The sequence below is a fragment of the Colius striatus genome, unplaced genomic scaffold, assembly GCF_028858725.1.
Source record: "Colius striatus isolate bColStr4 unplaced genomic scaffold, bColStr4.1.hap1 scaffold_45, whole genome shotgun sequence".
Lineage (NCBI taxonomy): Eukaryota > Metazoa > Chordata > Aves > Coliiformes > Coliidae > Colius > Colius striatus.
Window position 1 is genome coordinate 511291 of NW_026908526.1, and position 19879 is coordinate 531169.

The following is a 19879-nucleotide window of genomic DNA, read 5'->3' on the forward strand; positions in this document are numbered from 1 at the left end:
TGGCTCCGAGTCTGCCCTATTAAACTGTACACACAGCGGATGGGGTGAGAACAACTGTGGTCACAGCTGGGATGCTGGAGTGAGCTGTTCAGGTAAGGGGCCAGAAAGAGACCTGGCTGTGCCCTCCAGGAGCAATGAGTGTGTGTGAGAGCAGGGTCCAGGCTGGCTGGTCACATTGCCATGCTGCAGCTGGTGTTGCTGGTGTCTCCAGTTCCGACAACGGGCAATAGGAACCCAGCCCGGGTTCTCACCACAAACCTGGACCCTGAGGTTGCTCAGCCCACTCTCAGTAGGTGCCTGGCCTACCTCCTCCCTGCCCCATTGTGTCTCAGTTCCCATCTTCCTCCTCCCACTAAGCCAGGACCACTCTGGCATGGCCACGGACCAGCTGCCACCATGCCAGAGGCACCCACATTGTCTCATGCAGCCACCCACAGCCCTGGGGAATGGCAGGAGATAACAAGGGACTTTATTGGTACCTTATTCCTCTGCCAGGGTGACCCCTGAGCTGCAGCCCACAGGGACACACCCCATGCAGTTGGGGTGACCTGTTGCTGCACCTTTCCTGCCTACCCCAGCCCCAGCTGCCCTGTGCCACAGGAGCTTTGCCAGCACTTGCACTGTCCTCAGTGCCCGTCCTTACCCTGGGAGCTGCTGCAGCCCAGGGCTGCTCCTGGTGTGTTTGTGCCATCAGCACCCACTGGGAGCTCCTGGGGGGCTTGTGGGGCACTTTGTGGCCTCCTTGGAGATGAGATGGGATGAGGGCAGGTAACTGCCAGCAGGCTCTGGGAACTCACAGGGGATTTGTCTGCTCTAGGGTTTGTCCGGCTGGTCGGAGGGGACAACGACTGCTCAGGACACGTGGAGATCCATGATGGGGAGAAGTGGAAAAGTGTCTGTGCCTCAGCCTTTGGTGCCAGAGCTGCTGCTGTGGTCTGCAGGGAGCTGCAGTGTGGGGCAGCCCTGAACATCCAAGGGGCAGCTCGTGATGGACCCAGCACCGGTGCCATGTGGGACAGAGAGCTGCAGTGTGCAGGGAATGAATCTTCCCTTGTGTTCTGCCCCAGGGCCCCCCCCAGGGACCAGCTCTGCACCCCCAGAGCTGCTACTTGGCTCAACTGCACACGTAAGGACTCTCACTGGGGTGTAAAACACCAGGGATGTGCTGGGGACAGGGCAGCGGGGCAGGGACCGTGCTGGGCCTGAGGACAGAGGGGCTGATGTGGGGTTTGCATCCCCACAATGATGCAGGAAGAGATGGAAGAGGAGGATGGCAGTTCTCCTCCATTTGACCTCTCCCCAGCTCCTGAAGGAGCCAGAGCACAAGTCCATCCCCTTCCATTGTTCTCTGTCTCTGTGCTTGCAGGGTTCAGGCTGGTGAACGGCAGCACGGCGTGCGAGGGGAGGGTGGAGCTGCACGTGCAGGGGACCTGGGGCAGCCTCTGTGCCTCCCGCTGGCACCTCTCCGACGCCCACGTCCTCTGTGGCCGCCTGGGCTGTGGCTTTGCCGTGTCCCTTCCCAGAGGAGGGAGTTTTGGGAGAGGAACGGGCCCCGTCTGGAGAGACTCGTTCCGCTGCAGTGGGACTGAAGCCCACCTGGGACAGTGCCCAGTGACCGTGCTGGGGGCCTCCCCGTGCTCCCATGAGGATGCTGCTGCTGTCGTCTGCTCAGGTGAGGGCTGGCAAACCCTGGATTCGCTCCTTTGTCTCCTGGCATGACAGCAGCCCAAGGCAGGGGACCTGGGGCAGGCCCAGGCTGCATTTCCCCCTGCAGAAGCCCTGAGGGCTGCAGAGAGATGTTGTCCCTGCCCCCCAGGGCAGCCCCAAGGGCCACCTCCAGGCTCAGGCTCCTCTGATGTTCCCCAGGGCGCTGGGTGCGGGACAGGGCTGTGGGGCTCATCCCACCCCTCTGGCTGCAGACAGCCCTGTCCCAGCAACACAGAAATAGCCCCAGGCATGATCTCAGCCCCACGGGGCTGCCTGGCTGCCCCCAGCAGCAGCAGCAGAGCAGGGGGTGAGGCACAGAGCCAGGCTGGGGCTTCTGGTGAGCACCAGCCCCAAAGCTGTCCTTTCTGCTGGGGCAGACTCCTCAGCTCTGCTCCCTGCCAGGGACACTGGCTGCCAGGGCCCATCTCCAGCAGAGAACCAATGGTTTAGGTTGGAAAAGGCCTTGAAGCTGCTTCAGTCCCAGCCCTGCCCTCACCCTGCCAAACCCACCACTGACCCAGCACCTCAGCTCCAATCTCAACCTGCTCTAGGGAAGCCTGAGCCTGTTTTCTCCTGTCTTGTCATTCATTAGTTAGGTTGGAGCTGGGGCAGAACTTTTTCTATGAGAGGGGTGTGAGCCCCTGTGCTAGGCTGCCCAGGGAGTTGGGGCAGTGCCCAGCCCTGAAGGGATCCCAAAGCCGTGGGGCTGAGGTGCTGAGGGCCGTGGGTCAGTGCTGGACTGGGCAGGGTGAGGGCAGGGCTGGGGCTGCAGCAGCTTCAGGGGCTTTTCCCGTCAGCCCAAAGGGTTGTGTGAGTCCATGATTGGTGATTCCACGACTCCCCAGGCCCCGCTGGCTCCGGGTCCCTGCGGCTGGTGGGGGGAGGGAGCCGGTGCGCCGGGCGAGTGGAGATCTTCCAGCACGGGACGTGGGGCAGAGTCCTGTCTGAGCAGTGGGACGTGGCAGAGGCCCGTGTGGCGTGTCGGCAGCTGCGGTGCGGAGAGGCAGAGATGGCCTACAACCCGCCCAAGGCCGAGCGAGGGACGGGCCCCGTGGGGCTGCGAGGGGTGCAGTGCCAGGGGCACGAGGCCCAGCTGAGCCTCTGCAACGTCTCCTGGCCGGCAGCGGGGGTCGTGGAGGACGTGGGGGTGGTTTGCCAGGGTGAGTGTCCCCACAGGCCCCCTGGGGCACAGGGTGGGTGGGCAGCCGGCCCCCGCCGCCATCTGTGCTCCGTCCCCGCCGCAGGGAGCCGGCACGTGCGGCTGGCGAACGGGCCCGGGCGCTGCGCCGGGAGAGTGGAGATCTACTCCCAGGGCAGCTGGGGCAGCGTCTGCGACGACGGCTGGGACCTGCCCGATGCCGCCGTCGTGTGCCGGCAGCTGGGCTGCGGAGAGGCCGTGGAGGCGCCGGGCTCTGCCGCCTTTGGGGAGGGCTCCGGGCACATCTGGCTGGATGGTGTCAACTGCTCCGGGGCCGAAGCCGCTCTCTGGGACTGCCCGGCCGGGCCCTGGGGGCGGCACGACTGCGGGCACAAAGAGGACGCCGGTGCCGTCTGCTCAGGTGTGTGGCGGGAGCCCAGGGCCCAGGGCACAAACTGTTCCTGGCTGCCTCTGAGCTCCCGCCCCAGCCCAGCCCAGGGACGGCCACGCAGGGTCCCCTCCGTGCCCCGGGCTCCCTGTGCTGCTCCGCCATGGCCCAGGGCAGGGCCGTGTGTCCATCACAGACGTGTCTGTGCCCGTGGCTGCAAAGGGGCACTTTGCCCGGCTGAGGGGCTGGGGGGAGCTGGGCTGTCCCTGCTCCCAGAGCCCCAGACCAGCCCCTTCCCCTCTGGGGCCTTTCCTCCCAGAGTTCACGGCCCTGAGGCTGGAGAACAGCGACGGCTGCTCCGGCCGCCTGCAGGTTTTCTACAACGGGACGTGGGGCAGCGTTTGCTCCAACTCCATGACCCCCAAAACGGTGTCACTGGCGTGCGAGGAGCTGGGCTGCGGGAAGGAAGGGACTCTGGATACACAAGGGCCACGGGGCAGAGTGTCTGGCCCCGCCTGGCTGGACCGTGTGGAGTGTGAGGAGAGACACGGCTCCTTCTGGCTGTGTCCCTCCGATCCCTGGAACCCGCGGTCGTGCGACGAGCTGCGAGATGTGACCCACATCACCTGCCGTGGTAATTCTGAGCTGCACGGGCACCAGCATCCACCCAGCAATTCCTCCCTGCTGGCTGGGATCAGCACTGGGGTGGCAGCAGGAGCAGGGCAGGGATTGTCCCCTGTGCTGGGCTCTGGTGAGGCTGCAGCTCGAGGGATGTGTTCAGTGTTGGGCCCCTCACTCACTGCCAGAGGGACACTGAGGGGCTGCAGCGTGGCCAGAGCCGGGCAGAGGAGCACGGAAGGGAGCTGGAGCACAAGGGTGCTGGGGAGGGGCTGAGGGAATCAGGGAGTTGAGCCTGGATAAGAGGAGGCTGAGATGAGACAGGAGTAGTCTGTGCAAAACCCTGCCAGGAGATGGAGTGATGTTAGGGTCGGTCTCTTCTCTCCAGTAATGAGTGACAGGACAAGAGGAAAAAGACTCAAGTTGCCCCAGGGGAGGTTGAGATTGGAGCTGAGGCAGAACTTTTTCCCTGAGAGGCTTGTCAGCCCCTGTACCAGGCTGCCCAGGGAGGTGGGGGAGTCCTCATCTCTGGAGGGATCCCAAAGCTGAGATGCTGAGGGCTGTGTGTCAGTGGTGGGATGGGCAGGGTAAGGGGAGGACTGGGACTCCAGCAGCCTCAGGGGCTTTTCCTACCCAAATGATTCCATGACTCCATGATTCTCTGATCTCCTTCTGCAGGGACACGGCCCAAAATGACCCCAACCCCGGGCTCTGCGTGCCCCAACGCCACGAGCTGCACAGGTAGGGAGCTGCTCCTCTGCTGCCCCTCTGGCCTGGCAGGGCTGTGCCCACCGTCCTGCTGCCCCAGCAGCTCTGTGCCTCCTGCAGACAGGGAGAGGATCCGCGCCGTGGGAGGAGAGGACGACTGCTCGGGCCGGGTGGAGCTGTGGCACCGCGGCTCCTGGGGGACGGTGTGCGACGACGCGTGGGACGTGCAGGATGCCGAGGTGGCCTGCAGGCAGCTGGGCTGTGGGCCCGCCATGGCCGCCCTGCCTGAGGCTGCCTTTGGGGAGGGCACGGGCCCCATCTGGCTGGAGCAGGTGGAGTGTCAGGGCACAGAGGCGGCTCTGCAGCACTGCTGGGCCTGGCCCGGGGACCGCGGGCTCTGCCGGCACAAGGAGGATGCGGCCGTGCGCTGCGCGGGTGAGTGCAGGGGCTGCAGCTCTGCCCGGGGCACTGCATGGAGCTGGGACAGGTCCCATCCTGCCCTCAGAGCTCTGGAGAGCGAGGCTGTTCCTGCAGAGCATGGCAGCCTGGTCCCATGTGGGCAGCAGCTTCTGTGGGGCTGGATGTCCTCCAGCTGCTGCCCGGCCAGGCTCTGCAGCCCCAGGGGCACTTCTGGACCTTGGAGTCCTGGTTGATAAACTGAACATGAGCCAGCAACATGCCCTCGTGGGCAAGAAGGCCAATGGTATCCTGAGGGCATCAGGAAGAGGGTGGGCAGCAGGTCGAGAGAGATTCTACTCCCCCTCTGCTCTGCCATATCTGGTGGGGCGTCATCTGGAGTCCTATGTCCAGTTCTGGGCACCCCAGCTGCAGAGGGACAGGGAGCTGCTGGAGAGAGGCCAGTGCAGGGCCAGCAAGATGATCTGGGGACTGGAATATCTTCCTTATGAGGAAAGGCTGTGGGGCCTGGGGCTGTTTAGTCTGCAGGAGGCTTCGGGGAGATCTCATTAACACTGACAAGTACCTAAAGGGTGGGTGTCAGGGGGATGGGGTGACATTTTTTCTGCAATGTCCAGTCACAGGACAAGGGGTAATGGACAAAAGCTGCAAAACAAAAAGCTCCACTAAAACACAAAGAGAAGCTCTTACACTATTAATGTGAGGGAACCCTGGCCCAGGCTGCCCAAGGAGGGTGTGGAGGCTCCTTCTCCAAGCCCACCTGGTCACGTTCCTCTGCCCCCTGAGCGAGGGGAACCTGCTGTAGCAGGATGTGAGCTGGATGAGCTCTGGAAATCCATTCCAACCCCCACTATCCAATGAGTCTCTGAACTCCCAGGCTGCTGGTGCTGCCCTGGCCAAGGCCCAGAGCAGGGCCCTGGGCTCTGTCGCAGCCCCCTGAGCAGCCCTGTGGAAGGGGTGGTTCAGGGGGGCTGTGCCAGGGGTGTCTGCACACACAGGCCAGGTAAGGGTGGAGGCTCCTGGTACCCACGTACCCCCCTCTCAGCTCATCTCTCCTTCTCCTCCTCTGCAGCTGTGCCCAGGACAGCAGCACCGACCCCTCGAGCAGGTGACGTGTCCTTCCCATCAGCAACGAGTCTCCTCGGGGCAGGGCTGTGACCCAGCCAGAGGGAAGGGGATCCTCACTGGGGGTGAAACTCCCAAGAGGAGGCAGCGGGTTATGGGTGCCCGGGGTGGGGAGGGCTGTGAGTTGCCCACGGTATGATGGAGGTCAGGTCTGGGTGCTCCAGCCCCCCACTGCTCCTTGGCCTGGTGCTTCCCTCTGTGTGTCGCTGCCTGTGCAGATCCCACTCGGGGCCGCCCGACCAGCAGCAGAAGCGTCTCGTTGCCCGTCATCATGTGCATGATCCTGGGAGCCCTTGTCTGCCTGCTGCTGGCCCTCCTGGCCTGGAGAGTGCTCAGCGCCAGGACTGAGCGCAGAGGTGGGTCCTGCCCCACGCTGCCACGGGAAGGTGCCTCTTGGCAGGGCCAGGGCGCTGTGGGGTGTGTGTGTCAGCACAGGCAGAGCTGGGGGCACAGGCGTGTGCTGCTGCTGTGCCACTGACTGCCTGATGATGGGCCAGCAGCAGCCAGGGGAAGAGAGTCCTGACACGGGGGAGTTGGGGATGGGGCCAGAAGTGGCCAGAGCTGGGCTGGGGCAGATGGGCACAGGAGGAATGCAGGGCAGCAGGGTCCATCCCCGTGGTGTCAGGCCCCAGGCTGCTCCTCTGCCCAGCCCTCAGCTCCCCGTGGCAGTGCAGGGGCTGTGCTGTGGATCCATGGGGCAGAGAGGGGCAGCTGCAGAGAGGAGGGAAGGTGGGAGCTGCCTGTCCGTGAGCCAGAGCGGCCTCTATCCACAGGCTCCCAGACAGCCCTGGAGCCCTTCCCTGAGGCCGTGTACCAGGAGATCGGTTATAGCCCTGTGTGGGAGGAGCAGGCGAGATTCAGCCCATCAGGTGGGTCTGGGTCCATCCCTGGGCACTCTGTCCCCTGGTCCCCACCTGCAGCTGACTCCCTGCAGCCCCCAGGCCCAAGGTCCCTGCAGCAATGTGGGGAGAACAGAGACGTCCTGGCCCAGGACAGAAGCTTCCTCCCCATCAGCTCTGCCCACCCCTGCTGGGTTTGTCCCAGGGCAGAGGGTCAGTCCTGGGCCCTCCTCCCCACTCAGCCCTGGCTTTGTGGGTCCCCTCTCCAGGCTCCTATTTGGAGGGGTCCCTGACCAAACTGCAGCTCCATCACATGGACAGCGAGGAGGAAGATGGTCTGGGGTCAGCACGAGGTAATGGGGGGCAGGAAGGGGTTGATGTCTCATCCCTGCAGACTCGGGATGGACAGTGGTGCCCCTGAGTGCCACCATCAGAGTTGGGGAGCAGATGGGGATCTCCTGTGCCGCTGTAGCCACCAGTGTCTGAGCCCCGTGTCCCTGTGCTTCCTCCCGTCCTCTTCTCTGCACGATGCATCTTCTCAACAACCTCGGCTCCTTTCTGCTTCCAGATGTCCCTGTCCTGCCCAAAGGTGGCCCAGCAGATGGCTATGATGATGCCAGGGAGGTTTCTGACCCTGGGGAGGACCTTGTGTTTGGGCACAGAGGCTGGGAAGTGCCCAGGGCAGCGGAGGAGGGAGCAGGGCCCAGGGACGCACCTGGAGGTGAGGGGATGGGGATGAGAATGAGGGACAGGGCGGGTGGAGGGGGGCTCAGCATCTCTGAAGTGGTGAGGAGAAGGAAGGAAGGAGATGTCCAAATGTGCTACAGCCTGCCTTGCTGCTTTGCAGAGACAAAGCTGTGCTCCCAGAGCAGTGCCGGGGCCCCTGGAGCTGAGGGAGATGCCCAGTGCCTGTGCCCAGAGAGCTGGAGCTACGACGATGCCCAAGAGGTGTCCCTGGCACATCCCCCTGAGGACAGCGAGGCCGTGACACCGCAGCTCAGGGCACAAGGGTGGCCCATCCCCGGGCCAGGAGAGCCCGTCACTGCCGCGGGGCTGGGAGCAGCTGGGAGGGAGGAGGGAGCTGTGCGGCTGGGAGAGCCCTGAGCTCCAGGGAGCCCTCGGCCCTTGCCAGCCATTTCCTCTGCCTTCAGTGTCCTGTGTTCAGGCTGTGCCTCCTCTTCGTTCTGATTAAAATCCCTTGGGGGTTTGGGCCAGAGCTGGTGCCGGGCTGCCCAAGGGTCAAGGGCTGTCCCCGAGGCTGACTGGGGGGGATCAGAGCACAAAGACGTGACAGTGGGGAAGGGGCACGTCTTGGGGACAGCGGGCTCAGGGTCTGCAAGGGCCTCTGGTCCCTGGGGAAGATTCCTGCTGACACAGACATTTCCATCCTGACATAGAATCATTGAATCAAAGAATCCTTTGGGTTGGAAAAGATCTTTGAGATCATTAAGTCCAATCACCAGCCTCGGCCTGCCGAGCCCATCACCAACCCCTGTCCCTCAGCACCTCAGCTCCACGGCTGTGCAACAGCTCATAGACCTATGGAATCATTGCAGCTGGAAAAGACCTTTAAGACCATTGAGTCTGATGTGTGTTGTGATGTCACACAACAGTTCTCTGATATGTTGTGAGGTCCCAGAGAACTGTGGCAGTGCTGAGAAGTGCTGTGGTGTCACAGAGTGCCACGGCAAAGCCCAAATGTGCTCGGATGTCACACATTTCTTTTTTACAGAGCTCTGATGTACTGTGATGTCACAGGAAACAGTTGCAGTGCCCACATGTGCTGGGATGTCACAGAGCCCTGCTGCAAAGCCCAGATGTGCTGTTGTGTTACACAGCCTCGTTGCAGTGCGAACATGAGCTGTGATAGCAAAGAGCGCAGTAGCAGTTCTCAGATGTGCTGTGATGTGTCACAAGACTTCTGCAATGCCCACATGAGCTGTGATGTCACACAGCCCCATGGAAGCGCCCAGGTGGTCTTTGATGTCACAGAGTCCCGTTACAAAACCCAGATGTGATGTGATGTTGTCCTGGTTTAGGCCCATCAGGGAACAAAGGCCACGATTAGCCTCGAGTACCGAAGAGGCTGAGGATTGCTCGAGGGCAGGGAGGGCTTAATTGCCGCTTAAGGTTCAGGACAAAACAGACCAGGCCACTCGGTTTGGGGAAGAAAACAGAAAATAATTTAATGCAAAATCAACCAAAACATAACCAAAATGAAACAACCCAGAGTAATACATCAATGAAGAGTCCAACCAGCCTTTTTAAGAACACCTTCTTGCCACCCCTCCCCTCTTCCCGGGCTCAGAGCCCTGATCCCGGTGTTTTTACCTTGCCCCCCCCGAACGGTTCGGGGGGGCAGGCAGTGGGGGGTTCAGTTAGTCGGTTTCCGAGAGCTTCTGCCGTTTGTCCCTCCTCAGGACGGGTGAACTCCACACCAGTCCTCCCTGCGAGTCCGTGGGGTAACTCACACGCATGGCAGCCCTGCACGGGCTGCTCCGATGCCCACTGACTCCAAAGGCTGCAGCTCGTCTCTGCCTCTCGTGTGGGGCTGCTCTGCGGCGTGCAGGCTCTCCAGCACGGCCTGGGCCATGGCCATCTCCCCACACAGTCCCCCGCCCGTCCGGGCTCACTCACACGGAGCTGTTGGTGGCTCTCAGTCTTGCCACGAATCTCCATAGGTTTCAGGGGCACAGCTTGTATTCTCGCCACAGCTTGCAGAAGGGTCTCCGGTCTACTGCTTCTCCTTCCTTCCTCCTTCTCTGGCTGAAGGGTCCGCGTGGTGGCCTCCATCTTGTATCACTCTCCACCTCCTGACTCGCATTTCAAATTCCCGTCCCCTAAATAGTGCTGGCAGAGGCGCCAGATTGGCCCAGCCGGGCCGGAGGTGGGTCTGAACCTAGGAGCCGGGGGAGCGTCTTCACTGCAACCCGCTCCCCCTGTTACCAAGCCAAAAGCTGCTCCTTGCTAAACCAGGACAGATGTCAAACATCCCTGTTGCAGTTCCCAGATGTGTTGTGATGTTGCATTGTTCTGTGACAATCACAGCACTTCTAGTTACTGCAACAGTCTTCTGTGACATTACAGCTCACATGGCCACTGAACCTGTGCTCTGTGACATCACAGCTATTCTGGAAACTGTATCCAGACTGTTAGACATCACAGCACATCTGGGCAGTGAAGCTGTGGTCTATTACATCACAGAATATCTGGGGTTTGCAGTGCTGCTGAGTGACATCACAGTCAGTGTGGGAACCTGTGACATTACAGCACATCTGGGCACTGCAACAGTGGTCTGTGACATCACAGCTGATATGGCCACTGAAAGTGTGCTCTGTGACATCACAGGACATCTGGGTGCAGCAACAGGGATGTTTGTCATCACATCACATCTGGGTTTTGTAACGAGGCTCTGTGACATCACAGTCCACCTGGGCACTTCCATGGGGCTGTGTGACATCACAGCATATGTGGGCATTGCAGAAGTCCTGTGTCACATCACAGCACAGATGGGAACTGCTACAGTGCTCTGTGACATCACAGCTCTTGTGCGCACTGCAACGGGGCTGTGGAACACAACAGCACGTCTGGGCTTTGCAGCAAGCTGTATGACATCACAGCACATGTGGACCCTGCAATAGTGCTCTGTGACATCACAGGATGTCTCAACGCTGTAGCAGTGCTCTGTAATATCACATAACATCTGGGCAATTTTAAACGAGGCTCTGTGATACCTCAGCACCTCTGGGATCTGCAACATACCTGTCTGACCTCACAGCACACCTGGGCACTGCAACAGGGCTGTGTGAATTCAAAACACATTTGAGCACTGCAATAGTTCTCTGTGACATCACAGTACATCTGAGCATTGCAAGGGGACACTGTGACCTCACAGGTCATCCTGGCTATGCAACAAGGCTGTGTGACATAGCAGTACATGTGGACATTGCAGGGGGGCTTGTGTCAAATCACAGCAAATCAGGGCACTGCTCCAGTGCTCTGTGAAATTACTGCAAATCTGGGCTCTCAATCACTGCTCTGATAAATAGCACGTCTAGACACTGCATCAGAGCTCTATGACATCACAGCAAATCTGGGCACTATAACAGGCCTGCGTGACCTCCCAGCACATTTGCGCTTTGCAGCTGAACTCTGGGACAGATCAGCTCTTCTGGGCACTGCAACAGTGCTCTGTGACTTCACAGCTGATCTGGGCACTGCAACAGTGCTCTGTCACGTTATTGTACATGAGAGAACTGCATCCGGGCTATGTGACATCATAGCACATCTGAGCACTGCATCAGTACTCGATGACATCCCAGCACACGTGGGCACTGCAACGGTTTCCTGTGACATCACAGCACATCTGGACACTGCAACAGTGCTGTGTGACATCACAGATGTCTGGACACTGTAGCAGTGCTCTGTAACGTCACATAACATCTGGGCACTGAAACAAGGCTCTGTGGTATCACAGCACCTCTGGGATCTGCAACCTGGCAGTGTGACATCACAGCACATCTGGGCACTGCAATGGGGCTGCAATGCCCACATATGCTGTGATATCACACAGCCCCATTGAAGCGCTCAGTGGGCTGTGCTGTCACAGAGCCCTGTTACAAAAGCCAGATGTGATGTGATGTCAAGAGTTCTGTCATTGCAGTTCCCAGATGTACTGTGATGTCACAGAGAACTGTTACAGTGCCCAGGTGTGCTCTGATGTCACACAAACCAGATGCAGTTCCGAGACGGGTTCTGATGTCACAGAGAACTGTTGCAGTTGCCAAATGTTCTGTGATGTCACAGAGCACGGTTTCAGTGGCCATATGAGCTGTGATGTCACAGAGAACTGTTTCAGCACCTAGATGTGCTGTGATGTCACAGAGCACTGTAACAGTGCTCTATGACATCTAGAACATCTGGGAACTACAATGGGATTGTGTCACATCACAGCAATTCTGGGCACTCCTAAAGTGGTCTGTGACATCACAGCACATCTGGGCACTGCTACAGTGCTCTGTGACATCACAGTTCATACGGCAACTGCAATGACACAACTCTTGACATCACATCACAACTGGACACTTAATGGTCAGTGATATTACAACACAACTAGGCCATGCAATGGGGCTGTGTGGCATCACATCTGGTACCTGCAACAGCATTGTGTGACAAAACACAACACTTGAGCATTGCAACAGGGCTGGATGACATCACAGCACATCTGGGCATTGCAACAGTTCTCTGTGACATCACAGCTCATATGGCAACCGCAACAGTTCCTGTGAGAACACATCACTACTGGCTACTTAATGCTCTGTGACATCACAGCACTTCTGAGCACTTCCACGGTTCTTTGTGACATCACATCTTGAACATGCAAAAGGACTATGTGACATCACAGCATATGTAGCTTTGCAGTTGGACTGTGTGACATCACAACATATCTGGGCACTGAAACAGGACTGTGTGACATCCCGGCACATTTGGGCATTGTAGCAGGTCTCTGTGACAGCAAAGCACATCTGGGCACTATAAAAGTGCTTTGTGACAGAACAGCTCATCTGGACACTGCAACAGTGCTCTAGAACATCACATCACAACTGGACACTGAAACAGTGCTGTGTGACATTACAGCACATGTGGGCAATGCATGTGGGCTGTGAGACATCACAGCACATGTGGGAACTGCAGTAGGAGTCTGTGACACAACAGAATATCTAGGCACTGCAGCAGTGCTCTGTGATATCACGGAACATTTCGGCACTGTAATAGTGTTGTGTGACATCACAGCACATCTGGGAAGTGCAACAGGGATGTTTGTCATCACATCACATCTGGGTTTTCTAATGGGGCTCTGTGACATGACAGCCCACCTGGGCACTTCCATGGGGCTGTGTGACATCACAGCACATGTGGGCATTGCAGAATTCCTGTGTTACATCACAGCACAGATAGGAACTGCTACAGTGCTGTGTGACATCACAGCTCTTGTGCGCACTGCAACAGGACTGTGTAACACAACAGCACATCTGGGCTTTGCAGCAAGCTGTATGACATCACAGCACATCTGGATGTGGTAGATGTCTTGGGTTGTAACGTGAGTGGTGGAAGGTACAGAGGTGGGCACAGGGTGGAGTGAGAGGAGGTGCTGGTGGTAGCAGATATAAGCACATGGTGTAAACAAGGTGTTGGAATAAAGTATCATCCATGCTGAGTGTGTGGTGATCCTTGTCCCCTCAGCAGGGGGGATGAGTGATCCGTGCAGGCGGCCTGGTGGTGTTGCTGTGGCGGCAACATATGGTGACCCCGACGTGATCGGCGGAACGCAGGATGTCCGCAGCCATGGCACAGTTGGAGCAAATGATTGAGGGACTTAAGACAACGGCGTCTGAGGTGGTTGAACAGATTCAGTACATGCCCACAGCCACTTGCATCATGTGGTTGCAGGGGTGGGGTGTGATACGGACACCCATAGAATTACTAAATGTGCAGAAGTGGACGGTGGTGGACAGGGAGCTGTGTCAGGCTTTCGTAGAGGGGACCGAGGGAATGGATCGGTTTTTTGATGCGTGGGGAAATATTAAAAAGGTTCTGGTAAAAACAGCAGAGAAAAAACAGTTTCGGTTATCAATGCAGGAAGCTCTCTGGGGGAAGGAACGGAGAGTACGGACAGAGGAGAGAGTTCGTAGAGATCAGGAGACGAGCATGGAGGTAGAGAATCTGGGAGAGGAGACGGAGAATGTCGAGCAGACAGGGAATGCCGTGCAGATAGGGAATGCCGAGCGGGCAGAGTCGGACGGGAGTACGGTGCAGGACGATCAGGGGAGAGTGGGGAAGCGCGACCCCATGTTAGACTGGGTACCACTGGGTACGTGAGGAGAAACGGAGAAGACGCAGGAGAGAGTGATACCGACTGCGGCGCCGGCGCCGGGAGCGGCACTGAGGCGGGTGATACCCAGAAAAGTCAACTGCCTCATTGACCACCGAAGATGAGTGATGTACCCAGAGGAATGGCAGAAATGAGAGCTAGAAGATGGAGTCTGGTGCGGAGACCGGGGATGGTTTGTATTTTAGACTTGATTAGTAATGTGAGTAGTATCAGCCACACAACTTTGCAACAGACCTGCTAGAGATTTTACTTTTAGCACAAGTATAATAACTTTGTTTGTCAGCTGTGCTTTTTGCTCAACCGCCTTAGGGAGGGGGAGAGCATGGGGCATAGAAGATATGAGTATAACCATCTACTGAGTCTCTCTTGCAGATTGACGTGTTCCTTGGAGCGCTCGCCGTGACGCAGATCAAGATGGAGTCACTCAACTGTTGGCGAGATTGAACAGTGAAGTGGAACATGACCAGCACCTGTTTATATCTTCCCGCAATTGGCTCAGCTGGCACATGTGCTGGGCAGACACGTTATGTATCAGCCCGTGCCACAGGACACTGGAGTCATCGAGCATAGGGAGGGGGAGATGTTTAGTGTGTGGGCGTCCGGAAGATCTCGGGTTGTAACGTGAGAGGTGGAAGGTACAGAAGAGGTGGGCATGGGGTGGAGTGAGAGGAGGTGCTGGTGGTAGCAGATGTGAGCACATGGCGTAAACAAGGGGTTGGAATAAAGTATCATCAATGCTGAGTGTGTGGTGATCCGTGTCCCCTCAGTGGGGGGGCTGAGTTACCCGTGCGGGCGGCCTGGTGGTGTTGTCGGTGGTGGCAACACTCCGGCCGTAGTCACTGTCCCTGGCTCAGGGCCTTTAATGAGGTGAATCGCTGCCCCTGGTCTGAGGTCATTATCAAAACAAGTCTCTACCTCTGATGTAGGGTCTTTAAAGAAATGAAAATAAATCTCAGCTTCACCAGTTCTGTCCATAGAATGCAGGGGAGTCTCTGCTGCAGCACACCTCCTCTCTTCCATCACTGACCTTGGAATCCACATGGTTGTTTCTCTCACTGTTCCTACTCCTTGCACCACCAGCAGCCAGAAGAAGAAGATGGGGCAGAAGAAGGAAGAATATAGAGGAAGATGGAGGGAGAAACCTCCTCTTCCAGTTTCTTCTTAAAAAGTGACCATGGAGGCGTCTAATCGGCTCAGCCCCAGCAGTGGGTCTGGCTCAGAGCTGGGGAGAGTTGAGAGCAACTTCTTACAGGAGCCATCTTTACAGCCCCTTCCCCCTTACCAGGTAAGGCTGTTATGTCAAACCATGACAGCTTGGAGCCCTGAGACCAAAGGGGAGGGGTGGCTACCAGGAATGAGCCAGCCCAAGCCTTGGCTGGGAAGAAATCAATATGCTATTTGTAAGGAAGACATGGGAATAGAGAGTGTCTGCAAAGGCTGGTGGACCTCAGAGAGGAGGAAGTCCACCAGCAGATGGAAATGGATTGTTAGAGAGTGTCAGGGGCTCCCATTATGACAGAGTTCCACCACGTTGGGGTGACTCTGAGTCACTGTCTCTGTGATTCTGTGACTCACTGACTCTGAGTCAAGGAATCTGTGACTGACACTGTGAATCTGTTACTGCTTTCATGGCTCAATGACCCTGATTCTATGACTCTGACACTTTGACTCTATCACTCTGTGACTTGCTGGCTCACTGATTTATGACTCTGTGAGACATTGAATTCATAATTCTGTGACTGTGACTCTGTGACCTGATGTCTCACTGACTCACTATCTGACTCTATGGTTATGGACTCCCTAAGTCCATTTGTTATTAAGTGCACTTGGAAATCTTCCTCTTTAACTGCACAATGAAATGACTCCAATTACCTGCACAAGTTGTGAACACTTGAAGAAAGTGAAATGAAAGAGCTCATTAGGGCTTTCTGTACTTTAATGAGCCCCATGGTGTCTGAGGAGCTGAGTCCATGAACATCAGATGATGAAGGAGACCAAGGAAATGTCTCAAGAAGTCCAAGTCAGAAGCAGAACTCCACGTACCTTGAAGCATTAATGGGTCCCACTGAGGGCTGTTACTGACAAAGCTTCTCCAGGGACTCGTTAAAGCAATGAACTGGAGGCCCTGACTGCAGATATTCAAAACCCAGTTAAGGTGGCATTGAGGCTGAGAAAGAGAGGAACTAAGACAGAATAAACTAAGTCCAGAGCCTCAAAATGTAAATTTTGTCTATTTTGCCTCCTGGTCTTAGAGCCAACTCTGCCTCTGAGGGGAGAAATGTGGCTGCTTGAAGGAAGAGTCCCACCCCAGCTGAGGGAAGGAACATCAGGGGTGGTTTCAGCCTGTTTCAAAGCTGGAGACCCAGGGACAGCTGGAGGGAGCCCAAAGGGGAGAGAGAGGAAGGAAATGAAGTGGGAGAGAGGTTAAAAGAATCTTCTGGCAGGGAAGGGACCTTTTTCTGTTGTCAGGGGGTGCCGTGTGGGTCAGGGCTGGTCCTAGATCTCCATCACCCCCAGGACATGGCTGAGGTCACTTTCCCAGGGGCAGATGAAGGCAGAGATTACTGTTAGGGGAAGGAGCTTTCCTGAGACTGTGTTCTCAAGTTTCCTACTATTGGGGAATTCATGGGGAGAAATGGAAAAATATCTCTAATGCTTGAACAAGTCACTGAGACACCTGAGCTGCAACATGGAGCGATTGTTATGAGATGGTTAGGGAATGAGGGGAAACTGAAGTCAGAGATGTGTCGGAAAGGTGAATTCCCTGGCTGCCCTCCTGGCCAAAGGCTTCATCATCACCACCATAGCCTGAGACCACCGCCTCCACACCCCCATGGACTTCTTCCTCCTCAACCTCTCCCTCTGCGACCTGAGCTCCATCTCCACCACTGTCCCCAAAGCCATGGCCAATTCCCTCTGGGACACCAGGGAGATCTCCTACTCAGCATGTGCTGCACAGCTCTTTTTCTTAGTCTTCTTGATGTCAGCAGAGTATTTTCTCCTCACTGTCATGTGCTACAACCTCCACACTGCCATCTGCAAGCCCCTGCACTACGGGACCCTCCTGGGCAGCAGAGTTTGTGCCCACATGGCAGCAGCTGCCTGGGCCAGTGGGTTTCTCAATTCTCTCCTGCACACAGCCAATACATTTTCACTGCCCCTCTGCCAGGACAATGCTGTGGGACAGTTCTTCTGTGAAATCCCACAGATTCTCAAGTTCTCCTGCTCACATACCTACCTCGGGGAAGTTGGGCTTCTTATGTTTAGCATTGCTTTAGGTTTGGTGTGTTTTGTGTTCATCGTGGTGTCTTATGTGCAGATCTTCAGGGCCATGCAGAGGATCCCCTCTGAGCAGGGACGGCACAAAGCCTTTTCCACCTGCCTCCCTCACCTGGCCGTGCTCTCCCTGTTTCTCAGCACAGCCATATTTTCTGACATGAAGCCCCCTTCCCATCTCTTCCCCATCCCTGGATCTTGTGTTGGCAGTGCTGTACTCGGTGGTGCCTCCAGCAATGAACCCCCTCATCTACGGCATGAGGAACAAGGAGCTCAAGGATGCTCTGTGCAGTTACCCAAAGGATCCTGTTTCACTCACCATAACATGACTGTTTTTCTCTACACGGTTCTCAGCGTATATCTCATCCCACCTGTCTGTTTTCTTCCTTTCTGCAATCATACTTTGACACGTTTCTTCAGTTCATACTGCTTCTCTGGAGGTTTCATCTGCCTGTGTCTGACAGGGCCACAGTGCTTAGTGAGGTATGACCTGTCCAAGAACAACTCCTCAATAAAAGGGGATCTCCCATCAAATTAGTGCTTGTTTTCTTCCCCCAGTCGCGTAGTCCTGTCTGTTTTCCCAGAACCACAGGTGGTGAGAGAGCCCTCCCTGTCCTTAGGGAGTTCCAAAGGCCCTCAAGTGCTTGGGCCCGATCGAGGTCTTTGTACCTGGATGGGCCTAAACCAGGACAGGGATCTTACAACACTTGTAAACATGTGAGGGGCAGGTGTGGAGAGGCTGGGGCCAGTGTTTTTTGCATAGTGCTCAGTGACAGGACAAGGAGTAACAGGCACAAGCTGGAACACAGAAAGTGCCACTGCAACACGAGGAAAACTTCTTTACTCCGAGGGTGAGGGAGCACTGGCACAGGTGTAGTGGTTTTGCCTGGGACAAGTTTTGGTAGCAGGGGGTTATAAGGGCTGGCTTCTTTAAACAAAGAGCTGCCAGAAGCTTCCCTGACAGGGCTAATGCCAGTCAGTTCTAAGTTGGATCTGCAGCTGACCCAGGCCTGGCCAATTAATTGGCCCGGCAAATTAGTGACTGAAGTAATGCCTCTGTGATTAACCTATTGCATCAGGCCAGGCTGGGGATTGACCTGATGGAGAGGAACTCCAGGAGAGAAACCTGGGAGTGCAGGTTGATAAAAAACTGACCATGAGCCAGCAACCTGCCCTCGTGGGCAAGAAGGCCAATGGCATCCTGGAGTGCATCAAGAAGAGTGTGAGCAGCAGAGTGAGGGAGGTTCTGCTCCCCCTCTCCTCTGCCATATCTGGAGAGTCCTCATCTGGAGTCCTGTGTCCAGTTCGGGGCTCCATCAGTTCAAGAGTGACAGGGAACTGATGGAGAGAGGTCAGTCCAGGGACACCAAGATGATCAGGGGACTGGAGCATCTTCCTTCTGAGGAAAGGCTGCGGGGCCTGGGGCTGTTCAGTCTGGAGAAGAGGAGACTGAGGGGGGGGAGCTCATTAATATTTACAAACATCTAAAGGGTGTGTGTCAGGTGGTTGGGGCAGCACTTTTTTCTAGCAACAGGACAAGGGGTGATGGGATGAAGCTGGAACACAAAAAGTCCCATTGGAACATAAGATTAGGTGTTTTCAGGTAGGTTGAACATGCAGATGTGCACCTTAGAAGAATTAGCTCAAGGAACAATTGAAATCTCATTGTTTAAGTTTGAAGACTGTTGGAGGATGAATGCGACTCTCCAGGAAAGTGTGATATCCTTTGTTAACCTACTTTTCAGGAGAACTGTATGATGGTTAGTGTAACAATGCTCAGAAAGATACTGGAACAAATAATGTACAGAATACCCAGGGGATGGCGAGTAGTGTGGATTTCTGGAGAGGAAACTGCATCGCACAAACAAGCCTGTGGGAAAGCAACGGGAATTCACAGCACTGGTCTATAGACCCAGGAGACTCATGTAGACCCTTGTGGGCATCAGTTGTGGAACAGGAATTCTCTTTTCTTTTTGAAGGGTTTTTGGTCCAAGGAGAAATTAGCAGTGGTTCAGCATCAAACCAAAGGCTTAAAAGGATTGCATCCAGAGTGTGTTAAAATTTGTTTTCATTAACTCTGCCAGCAATGGACTGCTCAGTGTATTTATTGACATTTACCAACCTGAGAAGTGCTGTTTGCACTGTGGAGGTCAGACCCCAGAATGTCTCTTGAAACCTGAAAGAGAAGCACCTAAAATTTACTAAAAGCAGGGACATTTGGAGCACCGTTGGTTGTGAGGAGAAAAATGTCCTTTTTATTCCACAAATGATGTAAACTGACATGGAACACAGAGTCAGCGTGGAAGAGCTTTTCCAGTCTACAAAGCAGTGGTGAGGCTTAGGTACTCTAGAAGAAAAAGGTGGACCAACTAAAAAGGATCAGAAGAGACCCATCAAAAATGGTTTAGAAATCAAGAAGACACAGGGGAACAAGAAAGACTGAAAAGACTGAGTTCATAGGGGCTGAAGAAAATAGAAGTAAACTGTGACAGCTATTGAGAGCTGTAAAATGCTGATGCAGAAAAGAAATACTCTCGTGAGAAAGCAGCAATCTTGGATTTCAGAGAGGAAAATTCGGGCCAAGTGCTAGGAAAAGGTTTTGAACAGTAAGAAGAGAAGTAGTGAAACGTGACTTAGAGGGTTTGTGGAATCTCCATGACTAAAGGCATTTAAAAATAGAGAAACTGTGAGAAATAGCTAAAGTAGAACTGATCCTGCCTCTAGGGAGCAGGATGGACTATCTGGATCATGCTCCCCAGCTTTGTTTTCTA

General features: G+C 55.9%; 1 protein-coding gene across 1 annotated transcript in view; it reads left to right on the forward strand.

The window, feature by feature from the left end:
* The first annotated feature begins 1855 nt into the window (after positions 1–1855).
* Positions 1856–19879, forward strand: part of LOC133629440 (scavenger receptor cysteine-rich type 1 protein M130-like) — a 188964-nt gene continuing 170940 nt past the window's right edge. The window contains exons 1-4 of the mRNA XM_062020072.1: positions 1856–1874; positions 2553–2773; positions 2900–3266; positions 3553–3867. Of these exons, the coding sequence (XP_061876056.1) occupies positions 1856–1874; positions 2553–2773; positions 2900–3266; positions 3553–3867 (922 nt within the window). The remainder of the gene's footprint in view (positions 1875–2552; positions 2774–2899; positions 3267–3552; positions 3868–19879) is intronic.